The 16799-nt window shown below is 40.2% G+C and overlaps 1 protein-coding gene across 1 annotated transcript; it reads left to right on the top strand.

Moving 5' to 3' along the window:
- Positions 1-10432: 10432 nt before the first annotated feature.
- LOC146613049 (SLAM family member 5-like) lies at positions 10433-16517 on the top strand. The gene is made up of 6 exons (XM_085378995.1): positions 10433-10490; positions 14293-14592; positions 14680-14955; positions 15200-15304; positions 16097-16140; positions 16281-16517. The coding sequence occupies exons 1-6, from the start codon at positions 10433-10435 to the stop codon at positions 16515-16517; spliced, it is 1020 nt and encodes a 339-aa protein (XP_085235121.1).
- Positions 16518-16799: the final 282 nt, after the last annotated feature.

Below are 16799 nucleotides of genomic sequence, written 5' to 3'. Positions count from 1 at the left end.
CACAATATGTTTTCTCTTTAATCTCTTTATTAATTTGTCATAGATAATGATTGTTGCAATAGTAATTGTACTCTAACTGCACTGTTTTTATTATACACAAATCCAGTGCAGTACTCTTTAACTTTGTAATATAATAAAAATATAATATTGTAAGATGATACAGTCTTGAAAATGTGAAACTATTTATAGCTAGGTAAAAAGGGCAGATGTCTCAAACAGGAGGAGAATACATGAACTAACACAGTACATGTAAGTCTTAAAAAAAAAAGAAATGCCAATTTATTTGGATGCATTAAACTTGAAACCGTTCAAAGGCAGATAAGGTAACATCACTTTTATCACACTGTGCAGCACACCTAATCATACAGATAAATAGACTGTTCTAATAAATTACCAATGGCCATTTTTCCAGACTTGTGAAAAAATGTCACATGGTTGTAAAAAAACAGTAGCCATAAGTGTATAGTCAGTATGGGCTTGTGTGCAGTTGTGGCAGTGATGGAGAAAACAGAAAAGGAAAGTTTTCTGCTTTTCTTTGTGTCTAGTCAGACTGACTGCAGTAATGATGTGTTTTCTTTGTAGAGGTTGAAACAATAAAGAGATGAACACTAAGTCAGTTTGAGAGACTTTAATACATGTATGTGGATTCCTCTTACATGCAAAAAGGAAAAACAAAAAGACTCTAACTACGGTATATATAGTGTCCATGTCCGACAGATCTGTCCTCTCAGGGGCCGGCCTCTAGAAAGAGGCCTTTTTGTCCCTACATATTGGCACCTGTATGATAACCCATATCCCCTAAAGGTCACTGATCACATTGTTGTTTCCCTTACCCTATGAATGGCTTCTTTATAACATCTTTTCTACTGACACCACTTCAGTTGAAGCTTCAGAGAACAGTAGATGGATTATCTGAAAGGCCAGTTGCATCTCTCAGGTCCTGTGTCAGGTCTTTACTGTACCCATTTTTTAAGGATATTGCTTTCAGATACTGTGCATCTGCTGTAGATAGTTTTTAGGCCTGACACTTCTTTTGTCCTTCAGATCTTTTTAGGTGAAACTCCACACCATGCTGAAATATCTCAGGTTTCTGGCTATCAATTCTCAGGTAATCCCCATATTGATTCAAAAATACAAATTGATGGTCATCATTCTGTATTATTACTGATATTTTCCATAGAGACTAAAGAGATATGAAAAATATGTTTTGTTGCTGTTTTTCAGTTATGTGTCAACACAATACTTGTCCATCCCTCGAATTAGATGCCCTTTATATCCTTGAATGATTCATAAGTCAGTATTAAGTAGTTTACCTAAATTTAAAACAAAAAGAAAATAAAGGATATCCTCTGAAAATGTTCAGGTACAAGGACTAGGCTGAAAATGAACAACAAACCAGTGTCAAATTATTATACTACAACCTTCCATCCTAAGTTGTCCTACAATTTAATTATGTTATTTTCAAACTTTTTCCCTCAGAACAAAACAACAGTGCCACTATCTGAAAAAAAAGATGATACAGTAGAGGCTTTATCTTTTGTTTCCAACATATGTAATAATACAAAATAATACCAATTTCAGTCTCTTAAACCTGCATTCTATAGAAAAAACTCTTTTTTGTTATTTGTTTTTAGATGAAATCCTTAAAACAATTTAAAATGATATACACTTACAAAAACATTCTCTTACATGCATTAAAAGATTTGGTTTACAAAACGAGTTTATTGCTGTTATTGTCTTTCATTGTAATTTAACTGAGAATTAGAAGATAACTTTTGTGATACGAATGGTTATTCCCACATTTTATTGTTTTATTCTATAAACTCTCACATTTTGTGAATGTGATTGCATTACAGTAATGATGACAGATGACAGGCGGATGAATGATTACGGAGCTTCCTTATTGAAGCTTCTATTTCACGACCCACAGAAACTCCCCTTTCCCTCAAACGTTTTCTCTGTTTACCGACAAAATTATTAGCCCCACCATGACATTTGATGGAGACATCGGGAAATAACCGTGGATGCACATCCTGGATTACTCTTTTTGGCTCCTCTTACTCCGTCCCAATGCCTGTATGGTCTGTCCCACCGAAGAAAGCAGGGAATGGAGGACGAAGTTGCAATAATTCCTCATCCTGATTTACAGGGAGTGGCTCATTTTTCCAAACTGAAGTAATTTCATGGATCTGAAGTCATGGATCGCATAGTGTTTTTTGGAGCTGTTTTATGCTTGTGTTCATGTAAAATAGACAGACTTTAATACATGTACAAAACCCACACACATCTTGCATGTAAAAAGGAAAAACAACACAACCATTTTATGATGTTGTGTATATATAGACCAGTATATATAGTGTCCATGCTCCCACAGGTGCCAGCTTCTATAAGGAGGTCTCCTTGTCCCTACATATTCCAGTGATCCTGGGACCTGTATGATAACACATATCTTCTAAAAGTTACTGGTCACATGCTTCCCACTTAACTTTGGATATCTGTAAATGCACATGGATGCATATGTCACACAAACCACACAGTGACAGTGAAAAGGAAAAACTCCTTTTAATAGGATGAAACCTCCAGCAGAATCAGGCTCAGGAAGGGGCGGCCATGGGGGTGAGGGAGGAAGACCAAATCAAGACATGCTGTGGAAGAAAGCCAGAGATTAATAATGATGACAGAGAAGTCTATAACATGGTAAGTGAAAACGTTGTGTGAAGAAACTCAATTCATCATGGAAATCTCCCATCAGCCTAGATCTATTGCAGCGTAACTAAGGGAGGATTCAGGGTCATCTGATTGAACCCTAATTATATGCTTTATCAAAAAAGTAACGTTTTAAGCCTAATCTTAAAAGAAAAGACGGTCTCTGTCTCCTTAATATAACTGGAAGCTGTTTATACAGAAGAGGGGCCTGAGAGCTGAAGGCTCTGCCTTCCCGTCTATTTTTAAATACTCTAGGAACAACAAGTAAGCCTTGAATCTGAGAGTGAAGAGCTGTAATGGCTACTACAAAATTATTAGGTTAAGATGTGACCTGATTAGGGCTGCCACAAACGATTATTTTGATAGTCGACTAGTCACCGATTATTTTTGCGATTAGTCGACTAATCAGATCATCATCCATTGGACGTACAGCGTACAGCTTATTGCACCAGCAGCATCTGCTCTTATATAACTATCATTAGCTTACAGCTTTAAGTGTTTAAGGTGCTAACTAAAAATAAAGGCAAGATGATAGTTTATTAAATTTTAATGAAATTTTCAGATTGTTTTGGTGAAGTTTAATAAACTCCTTGCTATCTAAAATATAACAGGACACCGGAGTAAATTCTCGAGCATCTCACACTTCTGATGATCAGCTGTCTGCTTGACGTTTATTCAGCTGTGTAAAAACTATAACTTTAATCTCAGCCAAACCGATTTACTCAGGAACAAATAAAATACTGAAAAAAGCCAAACAATAACATTTTAAAGTTATCCAAGTGACTCATATATCATGTTTAACCTGAGTAGTGAAAGACGGCAGTGGGTTTGAAAACGATTTGCCGGGAGTCCGGTGTTCTCACGGCTCTAGTGAGCCTAGCCCCCGGCTAGCTATCGAGCTAGTGGGTAACAGACGTCTCCGAAAATGTTGGAGTGCTTTTGAAAATATGTGGTGTCTTGATAAACTGAGCAGATATTTGAGGTTTACACAGCTACATTCTCGCCTGAAAATATGTTAAACGTTTATTTTGTGACCCAGAAAGACTAAAAAGAGTAATATTAAAACTAACTAGCTACTGCCATTGTTGGAAACTGAGCAGGGCCGCGCTATGAATTCTGGGACAGAGCTACTACTTCTTCGGGGTTTAACGGCAGCTGGCATCCTTGTACATGCAGTGCTGCCATCTTCTGTTTCAGTCCGTTATTACACTCTTAAATCCTACTACTCATTCCTGCTTCTTTTGTGATCTTACAAAGCTTCAAACGACGCGTCGACTATTAAATCAGTCATCGACGATTTTGATAGTCGACGTAATCGTGACTAGTCGACTAATCGTGGCAGCCCTAGACCTGATTATTCAAGACCTTGCATGTAAGGAGCAGGATTTATCAGGGAGCCAATGAAGAGAAGCTAATATAGGAGAAATATGCTCTTTCTTTCTGCTTGATTAACTGAAGGCTTTTCAGGGAGTTTTTAAGGCATCCTGGTAATAATGAATTACAGTAGTCCAGCCTTGAAGTAATAAATGCATGAAATAGTTTTTCATCATCACTCTGAGACCGGGCATTTCTAATGTTGGAGATATTGCAAAAATGGAACAAAGCAGTTCTACATATTTGTTTAATATGCACATTGAACGACATATCCTGGTCAAAAATGAGTCCAAGGCTCTTCACAGTGTTACTGGAGGCCAATGTAATGCCATCCATAGTAAGCATCTGACTAGAAACTGCATTTCTTAAAATCTACAGCATGCTCTAATCACTGTAATCAAATGTTATGGTCACCAGTATCGAACGCTGCACTGAGGTCTAGCAGGACAAGCACAGAGATGAGTCCACTGTCAGAGGCTATAAGAAGATCATTTGTAACCTTCACTAAAGCTGTTTCTGTGCTGTGATGAGCTCTGAAACCTGACTGAAACTCTTCAAATAAGCCATTCCTCTGCAGATGATCTGCTAGCTTTTTTTTTTTTTTTACAGCTACACTCTTAAGATTTTTGAGATAAAAGAAAGTTTGAAGATTGGAGAAAACATACCTCAAGTGATGATTTTTTAAGTAATGGTGTAACTACTGCCAGCTTGAAGGCCTATAGTAAATAGCTGATTATTAGAGACAAGTTTTTCATCCTGTTTGTAGAATGGCCGATTTATTTTGATTCCAGCCATTGTGAAGAAAGGTAGCTGCACCACTCACCTCTGTAACTTTGCTCTGCTTCACTTCAGCAGCATCAGGTAATGTTCATATGTTGATTAATGGTTTTCTTTCATTTTTGATCTACTGCAGAATATTTTTAAGGTCCTCTGCTATAAAATCCCAGGCAAGGAAAATCGCCTTCATGTTTTTCTGTGTTTTATCCTCAGTTACTTTGACATAAAGGCATCTGCTGTGATGCTTACATCTCTGATAAAGTCTCATAATTGTCAGCTTTCTTTTTATAGATATATAAATATGGATATGAACTGATACATGATCAGAATTATAATATTTCTGACTGTCCTAGGCAAAACAGATTCAAATCGAATCATATCGAATCGTGGATCGAATCGATTCGGGACCTTGTGAATTGGAATTGAAGGAAATCAGTGACGATACCCAGCCCTACTCAGTTGTGCATCTTTGAACCTGTGTGAGCTTTTCTGGTTTCTAAAAAGACTTTAGGATTTCTTTAGGGGTGAATTTTCCCCTAGGTGTCGTTGTCTTATTTATTTATTTATGTAACCCAGGTCCCACGTAGCTATGGTAAAGCTAGAGTATATAGTACAATGAGACTGGGCCTGGGTTCATAGTGCTACTAATAATGATACCTGATACCCTCTAATTGCTATAATAAGGACCACCACAACTGTATTTTACACAAATTTATCCCTCACCGGGTATTTATTTAGACAAAAAGAAATAAAATAAACAGTTACTTTTATAAAATGAATTGAATTAAAATAAACAAACAAAATTACTGTAAAAGTGACTACATGGGTTTTCAATAAAAGATTATCAAAACAAAATACCTCTTTCTTAGGTGCCAACTGTTATTTCAGTTACAACAGCTCACACCTTTAAAATGGATGAATTTCAACCTTTGATAATAACTTTGATTAAAACTACACACTTACTCAATTTAAACCGAATTTGTAACAGTGGGCCCACACACACACACACTTTAACCTGTCCACACTACACCTGTAGCACGGTGCTTGTTGCAGGCCTGATTCGAAGTTCGGGTGCGGTGAGGCCTAAAACTGATGGCCGCTTCACTCAAACTGAGCAATAAACAAAATACGTGCACTTTAGTTCCAGTTAGTACTCACGAGTCCAATGAGTTTGTTAGTGGGGCAATCAGAAACGGGCAGTTAGTTCACCAGTAGTGAAGACAGTCAGGGGTAAGAAAACAGTCAGGGGTGAGAAAACAGCAGGGTCCATCCGGGCAGAAACCTCTCTCTCCCTCTCCTTTCAGAGCGTCCATCGGCTTCTAAACATATTAAAACACTTGAGCTACAATACCAAATGCTATCACATAACGATTTAGCATTAGCATGCTTTGACTGAAAATAACAGAGCTAAACATACAGCATGGCATCACAGCACATAACGCGGTAAGCTGCGCTAATTAGCAAGCCGCTAGTTAGCATCACATATCACACCATTTTACCACTATAACGAATAGTTACAGTACAAATGTCAAGGCACACAGTCTCATTTACCTCTTGCAGATCACAAATAAGTAATATCAGGACCACGGGTAGTCGACCTCAATGATACACTTAGATGCAAAATCCACACCACGTTTGCCTTACAACATCTCTCTCTTCGGACTTAGCTTCTGTGTCCGCTCCCACAGATTCACACAAACCTTACCACTCGTCCCGCCCCCATAGCAGAGAAGAATGACATTGACTGGCTCGTCAGCACAACAACCAATGACAATACAACATTGAGATAACTGACATTAGATGGGTAAATAAACTTAGGTTACACCCCAACATATTGATTCTGCATAGAAAATGAACTCTAAATCATGAAACCCTTTTATTTATTGGACTCTTAACTGTAAATGAAATACATTTGTACCAAAGCATATGATTTTAAACCTTTTATCAACTATTTATATTTTAACCATTTTTTATAACAGTAGACTTTTTTTCCTTTACCCTGTAAGCCTGAATAATTTCAGACAGGGCTACATTTATTTATTTTTATAACCCCTTTGACCACTTCGTCACACTTAAGTGATAAAGTATTGGTGTTTTCATTGTACACTGTGGTGGGGCGTGGTCTGCGGTGCCGTGCAGGGAGGGCGGACGCACCTGCACGGCATCCTTAATCACGCCCGCCTAGTTAAAAACACGGGGACTCAGGGGTTTGGGGGTGGTGTGGTGAGATGTAAATAAAGATGACTCTGAACGTTGCTCCGTGGTCCCGCCGTGTCTTATTCACGCCACATTGGTGCCGAAACCCAGGAGGCAGCACGGCGGGTCCATATCGAAGCCAGGGAATGGAGGAGCTGGCCCAGAGGGTGGCCGAAATGGCGGCCGCCCAGCGGGAGCAGGCGGCGGAGGTGCGTCGCCAGCAGGAAGAGCTGCAGGACCAGTCCGAGCGGCACCTGGAAAGGATTGGGGAGCTGGCGGCGCTGCTCTGGGCCTGGGCGCCACCCCCACAGGTGTGTCCCGAGGACAGTGAAGCGGTGGAGGAGCCGCGTGAGGCACCTCAGCAGCCGGAGGTGGCAGACGAGGCGCGCGGGGATCTGCGCCTGCCGGAGGAGGGGGAACAGCCAGGTGAAGGGCTGCTCCTGCCGGGAGTGGTGGATGAGCCGCGGCAGACGAGGTGCGCGAGGGTCTGCGCCGGTTGGAGAAAGAGGAGCTGCACGAGGGGCTGCTCGAGCCGGGAGTGGCGGCGGAGGGAGCAGTAGTGACGGAGGAGTCGCGCTATGGGCTGCTCCAGCAGGGAGCGACAGCGGTGACGGAGGGGCCGCGCAAGGAGCTGGAGGTCCCAGTGCCAGGGGAGCTTGCTCGAGTGGAACTGGCGAGCGAGGCGGGCGCCACGCTTGAGATCGCCGTGCTCGCCAGACCGGCCTCACCACCACCAGAGGCCTGTACACGCCACACCTCTGCCCAGCCACCTGTGAGCTGGGGCTCACGCTTGTGCCGGCCGCGCCGGGTGCACCTGTCACGTGTCCGACTTCCGAACCAGCTTTGCCTGCGCCGCTGGATTCGCGGGCGGCCGCCTGAACTCGCACCTCCCCGTCGCTTGGCCGGGGCCTGGGGGTGCCAGCTGTCCGGGCTGATTCCCTCTCCCACTAGCGGTGGGGGAGTAGGTTCGGCCGGATGGCTCCCCGGCCTCAATCGGGCGATGGGGGTATGTGGTGGGGCGTGGTCTGCGGTGCCGTGCAGGGAGGGCGGACGCACCTGCACGGCATCCTTAATCACGCCCGCCTAGTTAAAAACACGGGGACTCAGGGGTTTGGGGGTGTTGTGGTGTGGTGAGATGTAAATAAAGATGACTCTGAACGTTGCTCCGTGGTCCCGCCGTGTCTTATTCACGCCACATACACATTTTGCATTTTCATTTTCTAATTGTCATATCTACTCTCATCAGTAGCAGCTGAAAAAGAGAAAATTAATACAGAGCCAAAGTGAGTCCAGCTTTTTGCTAAAGGTTTCCACAGCAGTCCCAGTTTCTCATGTGGTCCCCTGAGAAAATTAATTGCCCACCTTTGCTCTAAAAACAAGCTTGGCTAGAAACCTGCAATCACAATCTGTGGTTGCAAAGTGCTGACATACATTCAGTAGCTGCTTAGATCAGTGTCAATAGACTAAGAAATACTAGAATTTCACTCACCAAAACTAAAGCACAACCTCTGAGTATAAATAAAACCATATTATTTGTCAGATAATTTAATGAAAAATGATTTAAAAGGCACTGACCGCACATACATGGTTTGCACATCACACAGTAAAGGTAGCCACAGCCCTAACTTAAACTAAGGAAAGAAACCAACTGGATTTCTTTCAGTTTCATGAAGGTGTTTCACCTCTTATCTTCTTCAGCTTCAAAACCAGATAAAAAGTCCCAGGTAGTTAAACCCTAGTGGGGCTTGTCCCTTTAGGTACTTGCAAAACAGAACCAACTCTATACAACGCGGGTTTCTATAGACAAAAACATGAATGTGTCATGGGCTCATCAGTGTCACCCATTGCAGCCAACCTCTACATGGAGGAAGTGGAAAGTAAAGCTCTTGGCACTTTCAAAGGGAAAGCACCCAGCCACAGGTACAGATACTTGGATTACACATGGATCAAAATCAAAACCCAAGATCTAGAAGCCTTTACTGTTCACATCAACTCAGTGACTAAAAACATAAAGTTCAGCAGGGAGGATACAAGAGATCATAGTTTGCTGTATCTAGGCTGTGCACATAGAGGATGATGAGAACCTCAGGATAGGGATTTAAATTGGCGAGTGGGACTGTAGCCTGAAGTGTGTATGGTTAAATGGGACATGTTTAATTTCTGGTCATTTTATGTAGAAAATTTTCTCCTGAGAGAAATAAGTAGTGTACTATATTACTTTTATGAAAAGTCATCTTTGTAATATGTGTAATAATGACATTTCTTGAGTAACAACCCCAAACTGATGACGGGAAAGAGGAGACATACCTCCAACATGCACAACCATTTTACCACGGAGGATGCAATTCATAAGCACTACTGTAATGTCTTTGATATGCTGTTTAGCGATGGCGGTGACTCTCAAAGCAGAGCCAGTGAGAACTGATAAGGAATTCAATCACTCAGTGATATCATAAATGGAATCCAAATCATTACATTTTCTTCAGTTCCCAACTGTACTGGTGAACCTCCACTGCTCAGCCATTGAGAGGATACTTACATACTGCATAAGAGGCTCCAAAAAGTGGTCAACAAAATGCAGCAGATCATTGACTGTTGTTACAAAAGACTTCAGCCATTCTACATCTCACCTGTTTGACCTACTGCCCTCTAGGAGGCACTGCAGTCTATCCAAATCAGCACCAACACTCTCAGGAACTGTTTTTTTCTCCTCAAGGCATCACTGCTGAACACAGACACCTCCCACTCAAACTCACGCATCAGTGTTTCTCAAACCCATAAATAACACACACACTAAAGCATGCACATCACCACCACGCAAGTCAATTTACAATACAGAGCAAATTTGTACATTTGAATACTCTGGTACTTTTAGATGTGATGATGTTTAATGATAAACATTTAACGTTTAATGAAGAAGCTTCTCGGATGAGAGGTGAAACGTCTTCAAGTAACTTAAAGAAGTCCAGACGCTTTTCTTTGCAAGCTCCTTTGACTACGATGACCTGGATGACTGAGAACCTTCACAGACATTTAATGATAAAGTTTTCAGTTTCAGTCACTGCATTAAGCTCTTACTAAAAATGTAATGTTTGTGTTTTCAGTTTTCTAATTTCTGTTGACAGAAACTGTCAATTTCTCAGCAAAGCTCAGAAATTTATAGTAAATTTATATAAATTATGGAACTTTAAAACTGTCTTTTTCGAAGATGGAGGGTAAATGGGACCATCAGTGGCGATAGATCAGTTGAGAAGCGTGAACGAGTCAGAGAAAAAACCTACACAGAAAGTGTAAAACAAAACAGGATGTTCAAACTTCCTGAGTCAAGCTTTACAAGAACTTTGAAAGCTTTACCAGAATTTTGAAGGCACATATCAAGATGCGTTGCATTTTATTTTGGGGCGCAATTTTGTGGATGTATTCATCTGAAACAAAAGGTAAATAGCTAGTTTTTATACTAATATTTAAACTTGTTAATATCCTACAATTTATGTGCCCATCATTCATGCTCCAATCAGTTTAATTTTTAAAGGCATGTATGCTGGTAAATAAAAACCTCCCTCGGGTGCTTTAAACCTAAAGTAAAAAAAAGTAATAGCCTGTTTTTAAAATATAAGCTATTTCTCTTAAAATGTATGGAGCAAAAGCAAAAAGCTATCATGAAAGTAAATACTGAAATAAAGTAAAGATACCTAAGAAGTCTACTTAACACGGTAACAAAGTATTTGTACTTTCTTTCTAGTACGAACTAACAATGTAACAAAGTATTTGTACTTTGTAATTTCAGAGGTCTGCTTTTTAGGTGCTCGTTTGTAAATTTCATTGAGCAGGGCTCTAGACTAACATTTTGCCTCGGTTGCATTAGTGCACTTAACTTTTTTTCTTAGGTGCGCCCAAATATTTCAAACGCATTGCAGAACACCACAGTTTTACATGTTCACCTTTTTTTTTTTTTTGAAAATTGCTGTCCATACAGACAATATTGATTTATAAATGGTTAACTATCAATCTTGTCAACACAAAGTTCTTTATTTGGAGCACAGTTCTACAAGAAAGATAAGTTACTGAAAAAGTGCTTGTGCTTCAAGTGTTTCACCGAGCTGAAATTTAAACTTAAAACATCTCAAGATATATTAAATAAAAAGTAAATCTAAATTAAAAGGACCTCAAAGTGTCTCAAAGGCTTAAAACTGAACATCTTAATATCTGAACAGTTGGATATTTTATGGACGATCCTCCATTGCAGTCACATGCCCCTCAGATGGCCAACCCCCCCCTCCACACACACACCTTTTTTTTCCCAATGTGTCTGTGATGACACCAATAAATGTATGTGGGGTTTACGTTTAAGCCATTTTTCTTGTGAAGAATTATTTCAGACTTGGGGACATTTGGGCAATGTATTTATCCTGGTATATAGTGTGTTTTCTGGATACTAGGCTACTCTGTCCGTCAGCACTTTTGAAAGTACACACACGTAGGCCTAAAGGAATAAAGGAATATCTGTACCATGGCCAATCAGAGAGGTCCTGCCCTTGACTATCTCTGATTGGTTTGACCATGATATGGGCATGTTGTGTATCTGTTGTTGACCACATGGAGACTTTCAGAGTTATGAAGACTTTAGTTTTTTACTTGAACAGCTGGTAGCACCGATGCGACGTCAGACTTTTTTAGTTGCACCATTGAGAATTTAGGTTGCGTCGCACTCTAGAGCCCTGCTGAGGAGTGAATCCTCCCTAGGATGTTGATTTAATCTTCATAGGAGCCACAGTATCCTGCACTAAAAAAAAAAATATAACAATTTTTTTTTAGTGCGTGGGAGGCCAAGAGTGCAACTTTCAAAGTAACCCTAACTGACCTGGTCTTTGGTTGATATATAAAGTAGAGTGAAAGATTGTTGGAACTCCTTTGCTGCTGTTATTTACTAAGAAGACATTGAAGAGCCCATTAGCCCATATATAACGGGGCGATCGTGGCTCAAGAGTTGGGAGTTCGCCTTGTAATCGGAAGGTTGGGGGTTCGAGCAGTCTCTGTCATTCACCCGTTGCCTACTGGTGGTGGTCAGAGGGCCGGTGGCGCCAGTGTCCGGCAGCCTCACCTCTGTCAGTGCGCCCCAGGGCAGCTGTGGCTACAATGTAGCTTGGCATCACCAGTGTGTGAATGGGTGGATGACTGGTTGTGTAAAGCGCTTTGGGGTCCTTAGGGACTAGTAAAACGCTATACAAACACAGGCCATTTTTTGGTGCAGTTTAAACAAATAAACTATATATTTTTTTTAATTTTAAGGGTAACTTTTTTATTATTTGCCTTATTTCTGATCTGGAATCACCGAGAAATATACTAGGGCTGGGTATCGTCACTGATTTCTAGAATCGATTCGATTCCGATTCCGATTCACAAGGTCCCGAATCGATTCGATCCACGATTCGATTCAATTAGATTCGATTCGATTTAAATCTGGGAAATTTTGCCTCAGACAGTCAGAAATATTATAATTCAGATCAGTACATTTACATATTTTTGTATCTATAAAAAGGAAGCTGACACTCGCAAGGCTTTATCAAAGGTGTAAGCATCACAGCAGAGGCCTTTGTGTCAAAGTAGCTGAAGATAAAACACAGAAAAACATGAAGGTTTTCCTGGCCTGGGATTTTATAAAAATATTCTGCAGTACATCAAAAACGAAAGAAAACCATTAATCAACATATGAACATTACCTCTGAAGTTACAGTGGTTTTATTACAGACACAGCTAAGCGTTTTGCATTTTACATAATTTTAAAAAGTTTACATTTGTTCAGTAACCTATTGAACAGCAGAAATTAGGCTTTCTTTTCGGAAGTAAAAGGGAAAAAAACAGCGGTAACAACGGTAGACTTGTGCGTAACAAGCAAGCGAATAATGCAGAAAACAGATTTTTAGACGGGAAACTGTTCTTGAAGTATACAGAGAGAGCTGTGCATGAAGTGTGGTGGAAGCAAAACAGCAAAGTAAGAGGGAGTCCATGACGATGTTTATGTGAAGCGTAGTTTGGATCTTCTTTTGCTGCTGGTTCGGTCAATAATGTTTGGAGAGAGATAAAACTAACAGTTTTAGAATCAGCGCAAAAAGGGCATAAACACAAAGCTCGGACCCGCCGAAACATCGGAATCAGCGAGCTGTCGGCTTTCAGCCCCGACCGTGTCAGTGCCGTCGGGTGAGAAAGGCGACATCTCACTGATTCTGTTCCGTCGGCAGGTCCGAGCTTTGTGTTTACATCTTTGTGCAGAATCTGTGTACCTGCTCTCATTTACTGTTTTAGCTGTTTGGTGGTTCTTGAAATTTTGTGAGGTTTAACCTGAGATTCTGGCGTTTTGGGCAAAATAAATTAATATTAAAAAAATCCATTCAGGATTTTAATGAATCGATATCACGTTATCCAAGCCAGAATCGATTTTAATCGATAAATCGATTATCAAAACCCACCACTAAAATATACCCTTAAAATCCCAACACACAGAGTCTCTGTGGTGATGGGAATTTTAAGTGTATAACAGTAGGAGATAAGCTGCAGAGAGATGTGTGAGACTCTGCTTACTGGTCCAAACCCTGGTCATGTTTTGATTGGTTTAATATATTTGGTCATATCTCGAGACATGAGAGTTGCACTGTCTGAAGTGAGATTGAAGCTGTATCTCATAAAAGTTTGGGTTTTCCACAAACATAATTTCCTTAGGGATGATTAAAGTATTCTGATTCTGATACTGATTATCTGATGTGTGAAACCCATAATGTTTGGTGGGTGCCACAGACAGCAAGCAGTTAGATGTAAATGGACTGGTTCTTATATAGCCCTTTTCTACTCTGAGAACTCAAAGTGCTTTACACAACTTGCCTCATTTACCCATTCACACCAGCACTTTTTTTCTATGCCCATGTGACTAGACAATAATGAAAATAATCAAATGATAGGGTGGAGCAGTGGGTGGTGTCAGGAGAGGTTGACCAACACAGCTGGTCTCCATCGTTCAATCATGCCTGCCCCTGTGTGAGTAGATTACCAAGACCTGACCAAAGTGCTTTGTGAGGTGTGCAAAGAACAGAAAAGCTCTGGTGAAAAAAGTACTACAAAATAAATATCCACAACACTGCAACAATATTTGTGTCAGGTCTTTTTTGTATTACTGTTGTGTTTGGTTTAACAGAATTGGAGCTGAATGTTCATGATTCTGATACTTTTTGGTTTCTTTTCTTTTAGGGCTCCAACATGTGTTTGTACTGCACGGAAAGGACTTACACTTGGATGTAGAGAAACCTGTTAAACTTGAGAAAAAGACTGACTTTTTCTGGAAGTTTAATACCAGTAATTATGTTGGTAAAATCAGTTATAATAAAGAGTCAGTATTGTTTGGCAGCTATGAAGTAAGAGCTGATTTTTTTGGCCAAAATTACTCTTTGGTATTGAAAAATGTAAAACACAATGACAGTGGAGATTATACTGCAGTAGTGACTGGGGGAAAAGAGCAAAGGGTAGGTGAAATCAAGGTCATAGTCCAAGGTAGGTTTATTTTTGTCATTTTCATTTCAAATATTGACACAGCATATATCTGTGTTAATTCTATTCACACCTGCTTTTAATTCCCAGATCCAGTGTCTCCAGTTAATCTGACATTGACCTCCAGCAGCTCAGACTCCTGTAACCTGACTGTAACCTGCACTATAGTGGACCTGAACATCAGCCGTACTTTTAGATGTGATGCTCACAACTGCTCTCTTTTGGAAGAAAATCCCAGCACCACAGACATGCTTTCCTCTCTGATTGTTTACCTGCAGCAAGACACTGTCTTTTGTAATCATAGCAATGAAGTAAGCTGGAAAAATAGCACGATGGTGCTAAAATCTCAATGTGACACGAAGTCAGGTAAGATTAGATGCCAAAGAAATAATGAATGAAAATTTAAAAGATATCCTTTTAAAGATGTCATGCAACAGAACTTTAGTGAAATACAAACTCTAAAAATAAAAATATTTGAAGATTGAGTTTTCTACTCTAGCAAAAAAAACAAAAACTGCCTTAAATATCTATTATTATTATTTTTTGTATTAATAATATCAACTTAGAATTGTACAGTGCCTTTGTAATCAGTTTTGTTTTTCCTTTACAGGCCACATAGATGCCAACAATACCACCGTGACTGTGTGTGTTGTTGTTGCTGCCATCATCATAATCCTCGTTATAGGTTATATTCATCATCGAACGAAACATAAAAGTAAGTCCAAGCAAGTATTTATCAAGATATTGCAAAAGTAAATAAATAAAAAAATCGTCAAAATACTTGTTGTTGCAAAATACATTGCTTGTTATTATTAACCCCGCAAATGTGGCTTTTCTGTGAAGCACTTTGATGTACCAGAGACTTTTAAATGTGCTATAGAAATAAAATTGAAACTGAAACTTTTGCCAACGTACTTTACTAATCCCAACTATGAGTGACCACTGTTTCCATTCCACGCTTTGCCTTGCTGAAATGTGAAATCTACATGCATGTAGAAATTGCAACAACAGCAGAGGGAGATATTTTATTTCAAGCCAACATGAAAATAATTATCTGAAAGCATTTAAATGGACATTATTAATACATTTACACGTGTATACATATATTAAGAACCCTGGAATGTACTTCATCATACCTTTTTCCTCACTACTGACTTTGTTGCTTTAAATATTTTATCTTATTCTGCTGGTACTGCAGCGTTCGCATACAGTAATGAAACTTCTGCATGTGTGTCTTTTTTACACTTTGGAAAGGCGAAGCTTGAAATGGACGCAGTGGACTGGTGTGTCTATTACATGCTCTGCCGTGATATCAGGTTGGAGTGCCATGCCAGGTCTAGTTTATGTGTGAGAATTCAATTATTTTGATAAAATTTGGATTTAATGTAATATCAGCTGAAATGACTTAGGAATGCAGAATAATAGAAATCGTCAGTTAAAGCCTGCAAAGAAAAATATAAGTTAAAGAAAATCACTACATATTTATTTATTCATGTCTGACCACCAGATACCAGGGAAACCATTGAAAACACAGTGTATGCAGTTCCTGAGGTAAGTGTGGTAAATGAGATTTGACTTAGGTAGAAGCAAGCAGCCTCTAACTGACACATATTTGTGTTACTGGTCACACTACGTGTTTTTGCTCAGGTGCTTTGAACTCAGTCGCTCTGCTGAATCTTTTGATGTTCCAGTGTGAACAGTTGCATCTGGGATGCTGCAATCTCGCGATTGCGCCTCCGGCTGAGCCGATGTCCACATCGGATGGGAGGAAAGCATGGGAGGCGTTGGGTGAGGGCGTATCAGTATCAGTGTACGTGTGTGCGTCTGTGTGGGGATGTGTATCCTGTGTTCAGCCTGAGAGAGTGTCCTTTCGACTATTAGGTGAAAATCAACAGTCCGCAGCCTACGCAGGTGGCCTTGTGGAATAGGGCAAGAGAGTCAGTTCGTTCTTGGTATTGTATCTCTGGGAAGAATTGTTGTTGTTCTCCTCGGCATCAACCTTCAAGCATTGTCCAGCTGGCGCCGTCGGGGTGGGGGTGTTGTAAATGTTGTTTTGGGATGAACAAACTGTATCAATTTTACAGTTGTTCTTAATGTCCATCACTGGTCTCCTGTTGTATCATCTGTTTTAGAACCGTGAGCTCCTCCAAGATCTTTCCCATATTGCGTTCAGTAAGAACAGTCTGAGTACTCACAGCTCTTCCCACATT

Source organism: Diplotaxodon limnothrissa, linkage group LG18 (assembly GCF_057381915.1).
Source record: "Diplotaxodon limnothrissa isolate DT_005_m linkage group LG18, D_limnothrissa_male_GT1.1, whole genome shotgun sequence".
Classification (NCBI taxonomy): Eukaryota; Metazoa; Chordata; class Actinopteri; order Cichliformes; family Cichlidae; genus Diplotaxodon; species Diplotaxodon limnothrissa.
This window is presented reverse-complemented; position numbering and strand designations above follow the sequence as displayed.

Bases quoted from the DNA above. Each gene is read 5' to 3' on its own strand.
- LOC146613049 (XM_085378995.1), top strand. From the start codon at position 10,433: ATGCGTTGCATTTTATTTTGGGGCGCAATTTTGTGGATGTATTCATCT. The intron at 10,491-14,292 runs GTAAATAGCTAG...CTTTTCTTTTAG, and splicing joins GTATTCATCTGAAACAAAAG to GGCTCCAACATGTGTTTGTA. The intron at 14,956-15,199 runs GTAAGATTAGAT...TTTCCTTTACAG, and splicing joins TCAATGTGACACGAAGTCAG to GCCACATAGATGCCAACAAT.